The sequence below is a fragment of the Pimephales promelas genome, chromosome 6 (genome assembly GCF_988280905.1).
Source record: "Pimephales promelas chromosome 6, fPimPro1.hap1.1, whole genome shotgun sequence".
Classification (NCBI taxonomy): domain Eukaryota; kingdom Metazoa; phylum Chordata; class Actinopteri; order Cypriniformes; family Leuciscidae; genus Pimephales; species Pimephales promelas.
The window spans coordinates 4,062,501-4,079,131 of NC_142774.1; the positions used below are offsets into that span (position 1 = coordinate 4,062,501).

Consider the following 16,631-nt stretch of genomic DNA (forward strand, 5'->3'; position numbering starts at 1 on the left):
ACAAAAAATAACATTATATATGATTGATTACTATAGATAGAAGTTAAAACTTTAATCAGTAAATTTACAAGTACAAATGATTGTTTATATGGCACCATGCTGCAGTCAGATTGATGTGTGTGTGTTTCTGTGCAGGTGGTCTGATGGGTCCGGTGCGCATGATCTCATCAGGACACGAGCTGACCACTGACTACGATGAGAAGACTCTTCATGAGCTCGGCTTCAAGGACATGCAGGTAACAAAGAACAAACCCACATACGGCCGCACACACACAACCCTAGAACCTGAGACACTGAGAGACTCTCCTGTGTGTGTCAGATGGTGTTTGTGTCTCTGGGCGCTCCGCGGAGAGAGAGGAAGGGCGAGGGCGTCCAGCTGCCGGCGTCGTGTCTGCCGCCCCCTCAGAAGGAGCACATTCCCATGCTTCTGCTGCTTCAGGAGCCCCACCTCACCACCCTCTTCGACCTGCTGGAGATGCTGGCCTGCTTCAAACCGCCCGGCCCCGACAGACCCCAGCACAGCACTGAGGTAACGTCCCGCTCCACACCTCTGGGGGAACCGAGTTACACCAGCATCCAATCCAGTGTGTTTCCTCCTTTCTGTCTCTCCCTTGAATCCAACACGGAAGTGACTTAAACTGCAATTCATCGACTGGCCACTAGAGACCGGCTCCAAAAGAGAGTCAATCCCATAGACCCCCATGTTAAAATGCCCAACTTTACAGCAGGAAAAAATATGTTTACAGCTTGGTATAAAAAGTGGTTTTGGTCTATATCGCTAATGTTGTCCTTCATGACGACTGTGAGGGGGGTGAATTTTTTTACAACTCATCCGTTTAAATTATATTAAGCCTTAAAGTTCTGCATAATTAAGGGTGTGGCCACTTGATTGACAGGTGGATTGCCGCTGCCGTCACTACTAGCCGTTTTTCTGCCGCATCTTTGCCCATTTTCGGTTATCCCGGAGTGACGCGCTGTCAAGATGGCGACAGTCAGCTCCGCCCACTTTGAGCTTAAAAAAATCTCTTCAGAAACCTACGGGTGACGTCACAGACACAACGTCCAGATTTTTTTTGACAATCTATGGTTTCTTCCTGCAGAGTGTTCGCTGCGAGGAGCTGCACCTCCACGCGGAGAATCTCTCCCGCCGAGTGTGGGAGCTGCTCATGCTGCTGCCCACGTGTCCCAGCATGCTCCAGGCCTTCCAGAACATCTCCGATGACACGGTCAGTCACATGATCCACGTTTACCATTGATTTAAGGCCAGACACCCCAGGTAATTAGAGTTGAATAATAAAAATTATTGTATTAGTTTCCAGAAATGTTATGTTTAAATATGCTCTAATTTGCATGTTTTCAGAAGAGCAATGTCACCTATGAATAAAGTCAGGTTCAACATTTTTTTTTTCCATTTTATTGACAGTAAAGTTTGAAGTTTTTATCACATAAATAATAAAATACGATCTATTACCAGAAAGAAAAAAAAACCATTATCACCATGTATTTTATTAAATACTTTTTTATAAAATCAGGCAAATGAAGTTTTAGAATATTAATAGGAATAAAACTGTATTGACCTGTGCATAAAAAGCAACATTTGAACTCGTGAAACGCCGAATGAAAGTCCGGTCTGTGTTGATTGTGACTTTAGGGATCTGACGGTTTGTGCTGGAAGGATCTGCTGAGGATCAAGAGCCCCCATAAGCTGCTTTACGCTTTAGAAATCATAGAAGCCCTCGGCAAACCCAACCGCAGGATTCACCGCGAGTCTACGGTACACACGCAGACCCTCTCCTCCACACATGAGCCCTGCGGGTCTTCTCATGCACTCTCTCATGAGACGTGTGTGTGTTTGTATGCATTTCAGGGCAGTTACAGTGATCTGTATCCAGACTCTGACGACTCCAGTGAGGAACAGATTGAGAACAGCAAGAACACCTGGAGCTGCAAGGTACAAAACCTCTTCCCACACTTCCACGGAGAAGCATCTGTTGTTATTGTACCTTGACTTGTCAACTAGATTATTGTACTAAGTTGGAACTTCAAATGTAGAGGGTTTTAGTCAAATGATTATGCCATTTGGTCTATGTTCCAGCTGTGAATTGACTGTGTTGGTGTGTGTTTGTGTGTGTGTGTGGACGTCTCTGTATTACACATTCACACACTTGTGTCTCTTGTAGTTTGTGTCGTCTGGAGGCCTTCAGCTTCTGCTGGACATTTTCAACTCTGCGATTTTAGAGCCGAAAGAACAAGAATCGTGGACAGTGGTGAGTGTCAAGAAGCAATTAAAAAAATTAAGCCTGATTTTATTGAATTTGATTGAGATTTTTGGCATTATGATATGATTTTTTACTACAATATGAAAAATGTTATTTTGTGATATGATTTAATAAATATAAATAATGCTTGAAATAGTTGTGTTGTACGTCTGCTTATTTTGATTTAAATAAATCAAATTATATTCAGGATAGTTCTGAATAAATTATAATAATTTATTTTATTTATGCTTACATTTCAAAAGAGTTCTTTGTGGAGAAGTGCATAATTGTTATAAAATAAATTGCTCATATCACAAATATTTAAAAAAAATACTTTTTTTCTCTAATAAAAATGAGAAATCATATTTAAATGTGTTTATTTTTGCATCCCAAAAGAGTTTGAGGAAATGTGCATAATTGTCTTAAAGATCATTTATAAAATGTCACTGGCCATATATATATATATATATATATATATATATATACAAATACACGTAAATATATATGAATATATATATATATATATATATATAATTTTTTAATAATTTTTTTTATATAATTTTTGAATGAAAAAAATAAGAGTTTTTTGAGGTAATGTGCATTATTTTCTCAAAGATAATCAGTATAAAGTGTCATTGTTTATATAACATTTGCTCATATCAAAAAGGCTTATTTGTTCATCGCTGATGTGAATCAAGGCCTGGATAATTTCTGAGTGAGATATACCCATGATGATACCAATATCATCTTCTGTTTGTCTCTCTGTAGTGGTTGTTGGACTGTCTGGCGTGTCTGCTGAAACTCATTTGCCAGTTTGCGGTGGATCCGGCCGATCTGGACCTGGCTTATCATGACGTTTTTGCCTGGTCCGGTCTCACGGACACTCAGAGAAAGAGGGCTTGGCCAGGGAAGTCCCGCAAATCCACCGGGGATCATGGGAAGGGCCTGCATATACCTCGTCTTACGGAGGTGTGAACCTGCTTCTAAATTCTCTTTTCTCTCGGTGTGTGTGTGTGTGTGTGTCTGCTGTCACTCATTTTGAGATATTGTTCTACTCTCTCAGGTTTTTCTAAGTCTTGTTCAAGGCACCAACCTCATCCAGCGGCTCATCAACGTGGCCTACACATACGACAATCTGGCGCACAGGTGAACAGCACACACACACAAACTACAATCTACACAAATACAGTCTACACAAACTGTGTAAAATATCTTATTTTATAATTTCACTGAACTCTTTTTTAGTAATATTTATCTTATAGTAATAATACGTATGGGGATATTGAAATTAATTAACAAATCAGTAATACACTTGATCAGCTCCACAAAACATTAATCTTTTTCCACTAAGAAACGAAGATTGTTTTTATGTTTTGATTGATACTGTGAAGCTGCTTTGATGCGCCATATAAATATACTTGATCAGTATAAAAAAATATTATATCATATTATCAATATATTGAACAATATTATGTATGTAATTAATAAAAAATAAATAAATCTATTATTTAAAGAATAGTATAATAAAAATGACATTTATGAATAATTACAACAAAAGTTATAAGTTGTGTAAAATATTATATCTGTAACTTCACTAAACTCTTTTTAGAGATACTTATTATTTAAAAAAAAGTTATTTTATAAAACTAAAATAGTATTTTATATACCTTTTGAGTTTTTCCAGTTTTTTTTTTTTTTTTACCCTCTGTCTTTGAATGTCCTGCAGGGTTCTGAAGGCCCAATCAGATCACAGATCCAGGCACGAGGGTAAGCACATGATTGGTTGTATATGTTGGATGGTTTTGAATATTCTCTGCTCATTACTCATTGCTGGTGATGTGTGTGTGTGTGCAGTGACTCATTACTCCATGTGGCTGCTGGTGAGCTGGGCTCACTGCTGTTCTCTGGTCAAGTCCAGTCTGGCCGACAGCGAACATCTCCACGACTGGCTGAAGAAGCTCACGCTGCTCATACCTGAGGTAAACCAGCCAATCTGGGTGGGGAACAGTTACATTTAACCCTCAGGTGCTCTTCGGTCATTTCTGACCGAAACATTTTCTGTTTTGAATTTCTAAAAATCACAGCTTCATCGGAATGTTATGAAACTTGGTGACTTTTATGGCATTATGTATGTGAACACACAAAAAAATTGAGGTCATGATCTGATTATGCTAAGTGGTCTTAAAAAAAAATAGTCACACTTGTGGTCTTTGGTCAAAAATGACCCCCATAGGAAATGAATGGGAAATTGACAAAAATTAAAAAAAATTATATAATTTTAATAAAAATTATTTTTCAGATTGTTTCAACTATATATTCAAATCCACCAAAAACAAAAAAAAAGTGTTCATAAACATCTGGGGAATTCACATGCCTCTCAATAGAGAGCTGTACATGCCACCTAGTGGTTACACCATGATTCTACGCTTTTTCTCTATACTGTAACCAGATGGTGCCAATTTTCTTTTCAAAAAAAATTTTTTTCTGAAAGGACTAGACTCTATATTAAACTAAAATACTGCATTAATCATTTTTTGAAAAAAATAAAATATATATAGAAAAATATATATATATTTCCATGGCAAAATAGACCATAAAAATTGCATAAATATTAATAAATTCAATCATATTATCTCAAAATACTAAATTACAAAGAATAAATATTATAGAAAAAAAAATAAATTGCATTGGTTTTACTGGGATGGAGGAAATTAAATTTTTAGGTGTCCGGTCACTTTTGACCGGGAGGATAACAAGTGTGACTCTGAAACGGGTTAACCACCTGAGGGTTAACCAATCAGATCACAGCTTTTGAAAGCAAGTTCCAGCCTAAATCCTTCAAAATAATTTATGATGCATCATATTCAGACAGTTAAATATACATTGTAAATGCCATTGATATTCATTTTTATTTTTTTATGCATTTGATAGGCTAAAGTGTTTATCTATCAAATGCATAAAAAAAATCAATAGCATTTCCAATGCATTCAATGTAAACATGTATTTTGAGGTCATGCATTCCCAGTGAATCGAACCCATGACCTTGGTGTTTCTATGGCCATGCTCTACTGAATATGCATATGAATGAATTGAACGGCTTGAGCTGGAGTAATGCTCCTGTGCTAACAGATCTGTGTCTGTGTGTGTGTGTGCAGACGGCGGTGCGTCAGGAGGCGTGCAGTGGCCTGTACAAGCTCTCTCTGTCGGGTCTGGAGGGAGGAGAATCCATCAACAGATCCTTCCTGCTGCTCGCCGCGTCCACGCTGCTCAAGTTCCTGCCCGACGCACAGGCCCTAAAACCCCTCAGAGTCAGTACACACACTGACAGACTCTTTATGTGCATTTTCTTTACCCGTTGTTGTTTCAAAAACGCAAAAGAAAAAGGGAAAAATGTGAACGTACCCTAGGCTTTAGTTAATGATAGCAACACAGGTGCTTACGCAGTGTTGTTGCATTTTTGGGTGTTTTATTCCTTTAATAGAGTGTATATGTGTGTGTTTTGGTGCAGGTGGAGGATTTTGAGGAGGAGGGCATGTTTCGCACTGGCTGTAAGGAATACTTCTGGCTGCTCTGTAAACTCATCGACAACATCCACGTGAAGGACGCCAGTCAGACCACCCTGCTGGACCTGGACGCCCTGGCCCGACACCTCGCCGACTGCATCCGCAGGTCACACACGCTCCTTCTCCTCACTGAGTTTCAGTCTAAACGCATAATTTACCCCTCAAGCTAACACATGTCATTAGTTAGACTAGAGTGATACTTTACTGTTAGCATAGTGCTTGGACAGGACACCTTAAAGGATTAGTTCACTTTTCAAAAAACTTTTGCTGATAATTTACTCACCCCCATGTCATCCGAGATGTCCATGTCTTTCTTTCTTCAGTTGAAAAGAAATTAAGGTTTTTGATGAAAACATTCCAGGATTTTTCTCCATATAATGGACTTCAATGGGAACCAAACGGTTCATGGTCCAAAAGACGGTTTCAGTGCAAACTGTTCAAAGGGCTTTAAACGATTCCAGACGATAATAAGGGTCTTATCAAGCGAAACGATCGCTCATTTTTTTTTAAAATAACAAAGTTTAAGTTTTATAAGATCAAACGCTCGCCTTGCTCTGTTCTGTGACGCACTTTCGTGACTCTCCTGTTCGAACCGTTCAACAAAATGAACAAATCTTTTTTCTGAATCAATTCGTACGTTTCTTTCGCCAAATGAACCAAATGACTCGGAAAAAGATTTGTTCATTTTGATGAACGAGTTCGAACAGGAGTGCGTTACAGAACAGAGCAAGGCGAGCGTTTGATCTTATAAAACTTAAACTTTGTTATTTATTTATTAAATGAGCGATCGTTTCGCTTGATAACACCCTTATTCATCGTCTGGAATCGTTTAAAGCCCTTTGAACAGTTTGCAGTTTGTACTTAAAATTTATTTTGGACCTTGAACCGTTTGGTTCCCACTGAAGTCCATATGGAGAAAAAAAGTTTTGTAATGTTTTCATCAAAAACCTTCATTTCTTTTCGACTGAAGAAAGAAAGACATGGACGTCTTGGATGTCATGGGGGTGAGTAAATTATCAGCAAAAGGTTTTTCAAAAGTGAACTACTCCTTTAAAAACAAACTGAAATAATAGTTATTAAAGGGGTGGTTGATTATGATTTCACTTTTCTAACTTTAGTTAGTGTTGCTGTTTGTGTATAAACAACATCTGCAAAGTTACAACGCTCAAAGTTTACCAACAAATGACTGATAGGGACTACACAAGCTTCCCGGGTTAGTGACATCACAAACCCTAAAATTGACATACCCCGACTCCGGTTTAAACACAAAAGGCAGAACAGTTTCTAACATTTCAGTGCATGTCTGTGTGAGGTAAAAGGACACAAGCTGTGGAGGCTCCGCCCCCTGTGCCCAGAGCAGCAGCTCATTTGCATTTAAAGGGACACACACAAAACTAACTGTTTTTGCTCACCCTCAAAAAGGGACAATTTTAACCTGGGGGGTATTTTGAGCTAAAACTTCACAAATGCACTCCGGGGACATTTTTTACATCTTGTAAAAAGGGTCATTATACCACCCCTTTAAGCAAAAAACGATCTTTTATGACTCCAAAAACTTTGTTTTTCCACTGGCAGTCGTGAGATTTTGGACCAGCAGGACGGGGCGATCGAGGACGACGGTCTGACAGGTCTCCTGCGTCTGGCCACCAGCGTCCTGAAGCACAAGCCCCCGTTTAAGTTCTCGCGGGAGGGTCAGGAGTTCCTCAGGGACACGTACGACCTGCTGTTCCTGCTGCCCAGCCTGAAGGACCGTCAGCAGCCCAAATGCAAGAGTCCCGCGGCCCGCGCCGCCGCATACGACCTGCTGGTGGAGGTGGTGAAGGGTTCGGTGGAGAACTACAGACTCCTGCACAACTGGGTCATGTCGCAGCACATGCAGGGTGAGCAGGACTTGTGTTGTTTGAAATGAAGTATTTCTTCATTTAGAGAAAGATAACATTTAGAGACGACTAATAAAGCTTTTTTATTAGCAAGGATGTCGTCATAATTTGGTTTTGCACTCATAAGCGACAGTTAAAAGACACAGAGTTTACTCCATTTTGCTTTAAACTACGAATCGACTCCTCATTTAAAATTCATTTCCACGAAAAGGTTCTTTCGGCTAGATCGTTTCGCAGTGATTCTATGCTGAAACTGGCCACGATTTTGAGCGCTGCACGGACTTGTAACGGGGTTAATAAATCTTGATATAAAATGCTAGTTTTTTTTTATCCTTTCTTTCTATTAGCCAATTATAATTCTTAAAGGAAACATGTCTTAAAGAAAAAATGCAACTTCCACATGCATCTGATTGACAGATAAACCACTCACTCTTATATCCGTGTTGTTGTTAATGTTCTGGTTATGTCAGTGTGCACAGTTTAATTCTGTGCAAAGCATACAGTTAAAGTAAACTTCATTCAATTGAACTGTGCACATGTATTTTGGACCATTCATATCCATGCTATAGGTCTGTACAAAATAGTGATATATAAACTACAACTATATCATTTTAATTCGACTAGGAATTAGGCTCAAAAGAAACAGTATGCTGTTGGGAGTTTTTTTTTTTACAACAGTGGATTAAATAATTTAACGATTGATCAGTCAACAAATTAAACTCACTCATACTGTCATAAATTACTGAAACGTCATTCGAATTTGACAAATAGTACATTTTCTTGTCCCTAATCTCAACATAATGCAGGGAGAAAAAAGTTTCATGGCCCTGAGATGAAGGGAACATTTTTCAAAAATCAAGGAAAAATCCAGTGGGGTCATATTTACCCCAAACAGTGATTAAGGGTTAAATATATACATGCATGTGTTAGTATTTATATATCCAAAATAATTCTACACACCACACACACATACATCATGTAAACACAAACTTTTATTTTGGATGCCCATCCCTAAAGCTCATTTATGAACAGATTGAAAATGAACGAACATGTTGCTTTGCTGTTTTAGCGTCTCACGCTCCTTATAAGTGGGATTACTGGCCCCACGATGATGTCAGAGCCGAGTGTCGTTTCGTGGGCTTGACTAACCTGGGCGCCACGTGTTACCTGGCCTCCACCATCCAACAGCTCTACATGATCCCAGAGGCCAGGCAGGCCGTCTTCACTGCTAAAGTGAGTTTAAAATTGTGAAATGTGTGCACACCTGTGACCTTGAAAATGCCCATAATTAGCATTGATTAATGAAAATGGGTGTCACATCATGATATAAAAGCAGTAATACATGAGGTCATGGTTCGACCACCATTAAAATGGTTTAAATGTACATTCTCTGCTTGATTAACACATATTTGATTTAAAATGGTTTGAGATGTTTGTGATGCGTGTGTGTGTGTTTATTCACAGTATTCAGAGGACATTAAGCATAAGACCACATTGCTGGAGCTGCAGAAGATGTTCACTTATCTCATGGTACGTGACCGTCTTATAACATGCGCCAGTAATCTGAGCTCGTGACCTGTAGATGTGATGTCATTTCACTGTTTCGGCTTGTGCAGGAGAGCGAGAGGAAAGCGTACAACCCTCGTCCGTTCTGTAAGACCTACACCATGGACAAACAGCCTCTGAACACAGGAGAGCAGAAAGACATGACCGAGTTCTTCACCGACCTCATCACCAAGATCGAGGAGATGTCACAGGACCTGGTACGACGTGTGTGTGTGATTAAAGTCGGCATGAAGCGGAAGTAGAAAGAGAGATAAACTTTAGTTCACTATTGTGAAACGGCTTCTCGAGGGCGGGGCTTGATTTTGTCCATGGGGAATTGATTAAATGGTTGTGGTTTGCTATTGGCCGATTTCATTTGAGTGACAGGTTGCCCCGCCCTCGCATGTATCCATTTATTTATAATAATAAAATTGTCCGTTTTGACTCCACGGTGACTTTAAGAACCGTTTTGAGTATGTTTAATGAATTACTCCGAGATCTAATAGTTGTGTGTTTGTGGTTTCAGAAAAATACAGTAAAAACACTGTTTGGAGGCGTCATCACCAACAATGTGGTTTCACTGGTAAGATTGAGCCCTTTGAACCTGCAACTCTTATATCCATGTCGTTTGTATTTGTATGTCTGAGTTTGCATATGAACATTTGAATTAATCTCTCGTTCTGTGTAGGACTGTGATCATGTGAGTCAGACGGCTGAGGAGTTTTACACAGTGAGATGTCAGGTGGCTGATATGAAGAACATCTATGTGAGTGTTTACTTATATACACACACACACACACTCTCTCTCTGTACAGGTCATTAAAAGAAAAGCTTTCAAGAGATGGGTGATTTTTATATATTGGGTGATCAATATGCCATGGTTGCTTTGCAAAATGAGTTACTAACCTTAAAGCGCTACATAATTTCAAGCTCACCACAGCAAGTTTGGTGTTTAAATACTTAATATTTGATTACTGAGACTCTAGTGGTGTGTCTTATAGTAAATTGCACATTGTAATTGGATTTTGCGTTTTCAGAAACACTCTTTTATTCAACATGTTCCTGTGTTGGTTGTTACGGGGTTGAAGGCCAGTGGAAAAAAGACTAATATCTAATAATAACCTAAACTAGCTAAAGTTGTCGAACCACACTACATTATTTACACTCATTGTTCTTGTACTTTGTGCCAAGAAAAATATTTTATGCATAAAAATGAATTCCTGTGATCTTGTCCGGCACAACGGAGTTGAACCATTTAGCTTGATGAGGTCAAAATACGTGTAAAACATAATAAAAGACCATAAAAGAAACTTATTTCTATTTGAACCTTGTTGTCAACAAGAAAATAATGTCACTTTATATACAGTGTATATATGTATGTATATTTGTATATGTGTAAAAGTGCAAAAGTTCTTTTATTTCTGAAATTCAACTTAAAAGGTGAAACTAATATATTATATAGACTCATTATATGCAGAGTGAGATATTTCAAGCCTTTAATTGTTAATTTTGATGATTATGGCTTACAGCTTATGGAAACCTTTTCACAATATTCTAATTTAGATTTTGGGGTTTTAATAAGCTGTACGCCATAATCATCAAAATTATAACAATTAAAGGCTTGAAATATCTCACTCTGCATGTTATGAGTCTATATAATATAATAGTTTCTAGGGCTGTCAAACGATTAATCACATCCAAAAATAATAATAATTATATATTAATAATTATTTTTTAATTATATTATAATTTAATTATATAAATAATATATATATATATATATATATATATATATATATTTATTAATTATATAAATAATAATTATATATATTTATATATATATACATACATGCTTGTATATATTTAAGAAATATTTTCATGTAAATACTGTATATAGATTTATATGTAATTTATATTATATATAAATATAAACATTTTATATATAAATAAAAAAAAATTCTTAAATATACATGCATGTGTGTGTTTTTTATATATATATATATATAATAATTCAATGTATCGAGTATACAGTATTTATACAGTATCGAGTATTTATCGAATATACAATTTTTTGAGTTTCACCTGTATATATAAATATGTATGTATATAAAGAAAATCAGCGCCACTGTGAAACGATATCAGCCTGTAATCCTCTGATCTGTGTCTCTGTCTCTGTGTTTCAGGAGTCTCTGGATGAGGTGACCATTAAGGACACTCTGGAGGGGGATAACATGTACACCTGCTCTCAGTGCGGGAAGAAAGTGCGCGCTGAGAAACGGTACAGTTCCTTAATGACTTAATTTTCATTTTTGGGTGAACTAACCCTTTAAGAACCACTTTTACTGGTTCGGAGCTGGTGCTTTGGTGGAAAAGGTTCTGAGAGCCGAAATCTTTCTGTTACGCCCCCTGAATCTCACGACTGTCTCTTTCTGTCCCACAGCGCGTGTTTTAAGAAGCTCCCGCGGATCTTGAGCTTCAACACCATGCGCTACACGTTCAACATGGTGACCATGATGAAGGAAAAAGTAAACACGCACTTTTCTTTCCCGCTGCGGCTCGACATGACGCCGTACACCGAGGACTTCCTCATGGCCAAGGGAGACCGGAAGGAAGGTTGTACGGTCGTTTTGCTGAAATACACCGATTTTAAGTTCGGCTGGTCTTCTCCGTCGACTGATGGTGATCTCGTTTGCAGGTTTCCGTGACGAAGGCGATGCGAAAGTGGCGGAGAGTTACGAGTACGACCTCATTGGCGTGACGGTGCACACGGGCACGGCAGACGGCGGCCATTACTACAGCTTCATCAGGGACATCGTCAACCCACACGCTTACCGCAATAACAAATGGTGATTTATCACATTATTCAGTTTAAAACGCATCAATGAGTTCAAATATTAAGCATTTAGAGCTATTGAATAGTTGACCACACATCAATGGAAAGCTTATTTATTCAGCTTTCAGATGGATGATGTACAAATTTCAATTTGACCCATGTGACTCGTTTTGTGTGTGTTGGATGTCATGTATTGTGGAGTGATGATGTCATTTCCTGTTTCAGGTACCTGTTTAATGACGCGGAGGTGAAGCCGTTTGATTCGGCCCAGCTGGCCTCAGAGTGTTTCGGTGGAGAGATGACCGTATGTGTTTTTATATTTTTATATTTTTTTTATTTGTGCTTTTGGGATAAAGTAATTTAAATGATAATATATGTGGTTGTAATTCAGAAATGCTCGTCTCATTTCAGACAAAAACATACGACTCTGTCACAGACAAGTTCATGGATTTCTCCTTTGAGAAGGTTGGTTTTTTAAATAAAAACAACAGCAATAATTGTATATATTAATTCTAGTTATTAAAGTAATAAATGCTATATATTCTATATATATATATATATATATATATATATTACTGTAATTATAATAAAGTAATACATACTATATTTACAAATTGTTTTTATATATTAATTTTAACTATTAAGTCAAGTATTGTTTTTTATTATTTTATTTTATTATTTTCTATATTAATTGTAGCTATTAGCATAATTAAAAATACACTGTTTATATATTATTTTATATAATTATAAGTTTTTGTTTATCTATGTAAATAAGTCTCCCTCAAGATGTTTTCTTGTAAAATGCTTTGGACCCTGAGTAAGGTGTGTGTGTGTGTGTGTGTCAGACCCACAGTGCCTACATGCTGTTCTATAAGAGAGTGGAGGTGGAGGAGGAGAATGGGAAGGACTTTAACTTCGACATTTCTCCGGATCTTCTGGAGGTACAGACATCCCTGTATATCAGCCTCAGTCTTCACTGCACACACCAGTCAGGTTGAGCATTAATCTGTCTCTCTCTCTCTCTCTCTCTCTCTCTCTCTCTCTCTCTCTCTCTCTCTCTCTCTCTCTCTCTCTCTCTCTCTCTCTCTCTCTCTCTCTCTCTCTCTCTCTCTGTCACACAGTGGATCTGGCACGACAACATGCAGTTTCTCCAGGACAAGAACATCTTTGAACACACATACTTTGGGTAAGAGAACAATAGAGCAGTTTCACAAAACTCTTACTTTCCTTCCTCTTCCCTTCCTCTTCCTTTTCCCTTTTTCCTCCCTTCCTCATCCTCTTCCCCTTCTCTTCCCCTTCCTCTTCCCTTCCTCATGCTCTTCCCCTTCCTCTACCCCTTCCTCTTCCTTTTTCCCTTCTTCATCCCTTCCTCATCATCTTCCCCTTCCTCTTCCTCTTCCTTTTCCCTTTTTCCTCCCTTCCTCATCCTCTTCCCCTTCTCTTTCCCTTCCTCTTCCCTTCCTCGTGCTCTTCCCCTTCCTCTACCCCTTCCTCTTCCTTTTTCCCTTCTTCATCCCTTCCTCATCATCTTCCCCTTCTCTTCCCCTTCCTCTTCCCTTCCTCATCCTCTTCCCCTTCTCTTCCCTTCCTCTTCCTTTTCCCTTTTTCCTCCCTTCCTCATCCTCTTCCCCTTCTCTTCCCCTTCCTCTTCCCTTCCTCATGTTCTTCCCTTCCTCTACCCCTTCCTCTTCCTTTTTCCCTTCTTCATCCCTTCCTCATCATCTTCCCCTTCTCTTCCCCTTCCTCTTCCCTTCCTCATCCTCTTCCCCTTCTCTTCCCTTCCTCTTCCTTTTCCCTTTTTCCTCCCTTCCTCATCCTCTTCCCCTTCTCTTCCCCTTCCTCTTCCCTTCCTCATGCTCTTCCCCTTCCTCTACCCCTTCCTCTTCCTTTTTCCCTTCTTCATCCCTTCCTCATCATCTTCCCCTTCCTCTTCCCCTTCCTCTTCCTTTTCCCCTTTTCCTCCCTTCCTCATCCTCTTCCCCTTCTCTTTCCCCTCCTCTTCCCTTCCTCATGCTCTTCCCCTTCCTCTACCCCTTCCTCTTCCTTTTTCCCTTCTTCATCCCTTCCTCATCATCTTCCCCTTCTCTTCCCCTTCCTCTTCCCTTCCTCATCCTCTTCCCCTTCTCTTCCCTTCCTCTTCCTTTTCCCTTTTTCCTCCCTTCCTCATCCTCTTCCCCTTCTCTTCCCCTTCCTCTTCCCTTCCTCATGTTCTTCCCTTCCTCTATCCCTTCCTCTTCCTTTTTCCCTTCTTCATCCCTTCCTCATCATCTTCCCCTTCCTCTTCCCTTCCTCATCATCTTCCCCTTCTCTTCCCCTTCCTCTTCCCTTCCTCATCCTCTTCCCCTTCTCTTCCCTTCCTCTTCTTTTTCCCTTTTTCCTCCCTTCCTCATCCTCTTCCCCTTCTCTTCCCCTTCCTCTTCCCTTCCTCTACCCCTTCCTCTTCCTTTTTCCCTTCTTCATCCCTTCCTCATCATCTTCCCCTTCCTCTTCCCTTCCTCATCCTCTTCCCCTTCTCTTCCTCTTCCCTTTCTCATCCTCTCATCCTCTTCCTACTGTATTATGATCTATAATTTGTATTTTTTGTCTCTCCTTTTATGTTCTTTTATATTTTATTTTATCCATCTACATTTTTGTTCAATTTCTTTCATTTTCTTATTTTATTTATTTATATTAAAAATCATTTTAATACATATTTAATTTACTATACATTTAATGTTTAAAATATGTTGTTATTGTTTTTAAAATTCCTTTTCTTGTTTAATTCTTTTCTTTTGCCATTTCTCTGTAGCTTCATGTGGCAGCTGTGCAGCAGTATTCCCAGCACTTTACCAGATCCTAAATCCGTGTTGCTCATGACGGCTAAGGTTAGTCTGTCCACATGAACATCTTCATCAGAGCAGATGATGAAACTTGATCATCTATACTCTTGAGTTATATATATATATATATATATATATATATATAATATCGAGGTTCATAGTTTTGGATATGAATTAAAAATAAGTAATTTTCCTCTCCTCTTCTCACAGCTCAGCACTTCGTTTGTTCTGGAGACGTTCATCCACTCCAAAGAAAAGGTGAGATGGCGTTGTTCTGTTTTCCCCTCATCTGTAGTGTAATTTACGTCTGTTGTAGCTCACAGGACAGACCGGATGCTGGTTTCTGTGTTTGAAAGCTGCTTTTTGTTGTAAGTTCACCTTGTGCTTATTTCTCTCAGCCCACAATGCTGCAGTGGATCGAGCTCTTGACCAAACAGTTTAACAACAACCAAGCTGCCTGCGAGGTAACACACACACACACACACACAGTTTGAGTCTATTGCATAGACTTCCACTGATTCTATATCCGATTAATGATATTTTTTTTAAACCTAAACCTACCCATCACAGAAACTCTACATTTGAAGTTTTAGCCATTTTATAAGCCTTTTTAACTTGTGAGAACCAGTGATATGTAATGAGACCTCACAAGAAAAGCCAAACCTGTACACACAGAACACATCTACACATCTTGTTTCCCAGCGTCTTCTGCTCTGGAAAATCACTTTTAAGCCAAATGAATGGAGGGGGTTGGTGAAATCAGCACTGTTGAATCAACACACTGTTATTTTTTGTGGGTAATAAATGTGTCTTATCTGTTTGTGTGTGTGCAGTGGTTTTTGGATCAGATGGCAGATGATAACTGGTGGCCCATGCAGATTCTCATCAAGTGCCCCAATCAGATCGTACGACAGGTGAGTGTTACCAAAGTCCCTCTCAAGGAAAGTCGAAAATTTCATTATAATTTGAGTGCACCATCTTGGTATATCTAAAGTCTTTGGCATAACACGCTTACCTGGCTATTTAAATGTAATTATTATTTATTATTATTAATAATATGAACGGATAACCCCACACCCTACCCCTAAAACAAACTTTATTTCGATTGTTTTGTTGACGTTTCTGTGACGTTTCAGATGTTCCAGAGGTTGTGTATCCACGTGATCCAGCGCCTCAGACCGGCTCACGCTCACCTGTACCTGCAGCCGGGCATGGAGGACGGGTGTGTCTCTTTCTCTTTAATTCACTGTTCCTCTGAACCCTGCTGACTAACCCTCCTGCCCTCGTGTTTCCAAACCCATATGTGCCGTTATATTGTGTGTGTTTTGGTCTGTCTACAGCTCTGATGACATGGACGGGCCGGTGGAGGACATCGGCAGCCGCTCCTGTGTGACGCGCTTCGTCAAAACACTGCTGTCAATCATGGAGCACGGAGTGAAGCCACACAGCAAACACCTGACCGAATACTTCGCCTTCCTGTACGAGTTTGCCAAAATGGGAGAAGAGGAGGTAGCCATCCCTGTATTTATTTATTTATTTATTTATTATAAATCTTTACTTATAAATGTTTTTATTTTACTTGCTTAATTTTATTTTTTAATTAGTTATTTGTATATTTTGCTTTTATTTATTTATTTTAATTATTTTATTTTTATGTAAATCCTTATTTTACTTATTGAATTAAATAATTTATTTGAATTTTTTTTTACTTATATTTTATTTATTTGAATTAA

The 16,631-nt window shown here is 38.8% G+C and overlaps 1 protein-coding gene across 2 annotated transcripts in view; it reads left to right on the top strand.

Annotated features, from left to right (window-relative positions):
• usp34 (ubiquitin specific peptidase 34) overlaps positions 1–16,631 on the top strand; it is a 61,993-nt gene that overhangs the window by 30,218 nt on the left and 15,144 nt on the right. Inside the window, exons 27-57 of one of the 2 annotated variants that reach the window (XM_039685422.2) lie at positions 136–236; positions 320–529; positions 1,101–1,226; positions 1,652–1,774; positions 1,868–1,951; positions 2,181–2,267; positions 3,027–3,227; positions 3,322–3,404; positions 3,985–4,025; positions 4,113–4,237; positions 5,414–5,566; positions 5,767–5,927; positions 7,397–7,701; positions 8,771–8,934; positions 9,166–9,231; positions 9,318–9,464; positions 9,773–9,829; positions 9,935–10,012; positions 11,430–11,524; positions 11,687–11,859; positions 11,942–12,092; positions 12,305–12,383; positions 12,491–12,544; positions 12,925–13,020; positions 13,201–13,265; positions 14,868–14,943; positions 15,109–15,156; positions 15,297–15,362; positions 15,732–15,812; positions 16,035–16,120; positions 16,239–16,407. In XM_039685422.2, coding sequence (XP_039541356.2) covers positions 136–236; positions 320–529; positions 1,101–1,226; positions 1,652–1,774; positions 1,868–1,951; positions 2,181–2,267; positions 3,027–3,227; positions 3,322–3,404; positions 3,985–4,025; positions 4,113–4,237; positions 5,414–5,566; positions 5,767–5,927; positions 7,397–7,701; positions 8,771–8,934; positions 9,166–9,231; positions 9,318–9,464; positions 9,773–9,829; positions 9,935–10,012; positions 11,430–11,524; positions 11,687–11,859; positions 11,942–12,092; positions 12,305–12,383; positions 12,491–12,544; positions 12,925–13,020; positions 13,201–13,265; positions 14,868–14,943; positions 15,109–15,156; positions 15,297–15,362; positions 15,732–15,812; positions 16,035–16,120; positions 16,239–16,407 — 3,551 coding nt within the window. The remainder of the gene's footprint in view (positions 1–135; positions 237–319; positions 530–1,100; positions 1,227–1,651; positions 1,775–1,867; positions 1,952–2,180; positions 2,268–3,026; positions 3,228–3,321; positions 3,405–3,984; positions 4,026–4,112; positions 4,238–5,413; positions 5,567–5,766; positions 5,928–7,396; positions 7,702–8,770; positions 8,935–9,165; positions 9,232–9,317; positions 9,465–9,772; positions 9,830–9,934; positions 10,013–11,429; positions 11,525–11,686; positions 11,860–11,941; positions 12,093–12,304; positions 12,384–12,490; positions 12,545–12,924; positions 13,021–13,200; positions 13,266–14,867; positions 14,944–15,108; positions 15,157–15,296; positions 15,363–15,731; positions 15,813–16,034; positions 16,121–16,238; positions 16,408–16,631) is intronic. The other variant, XM_089131957.1, reaches the window with a different exon arrangement.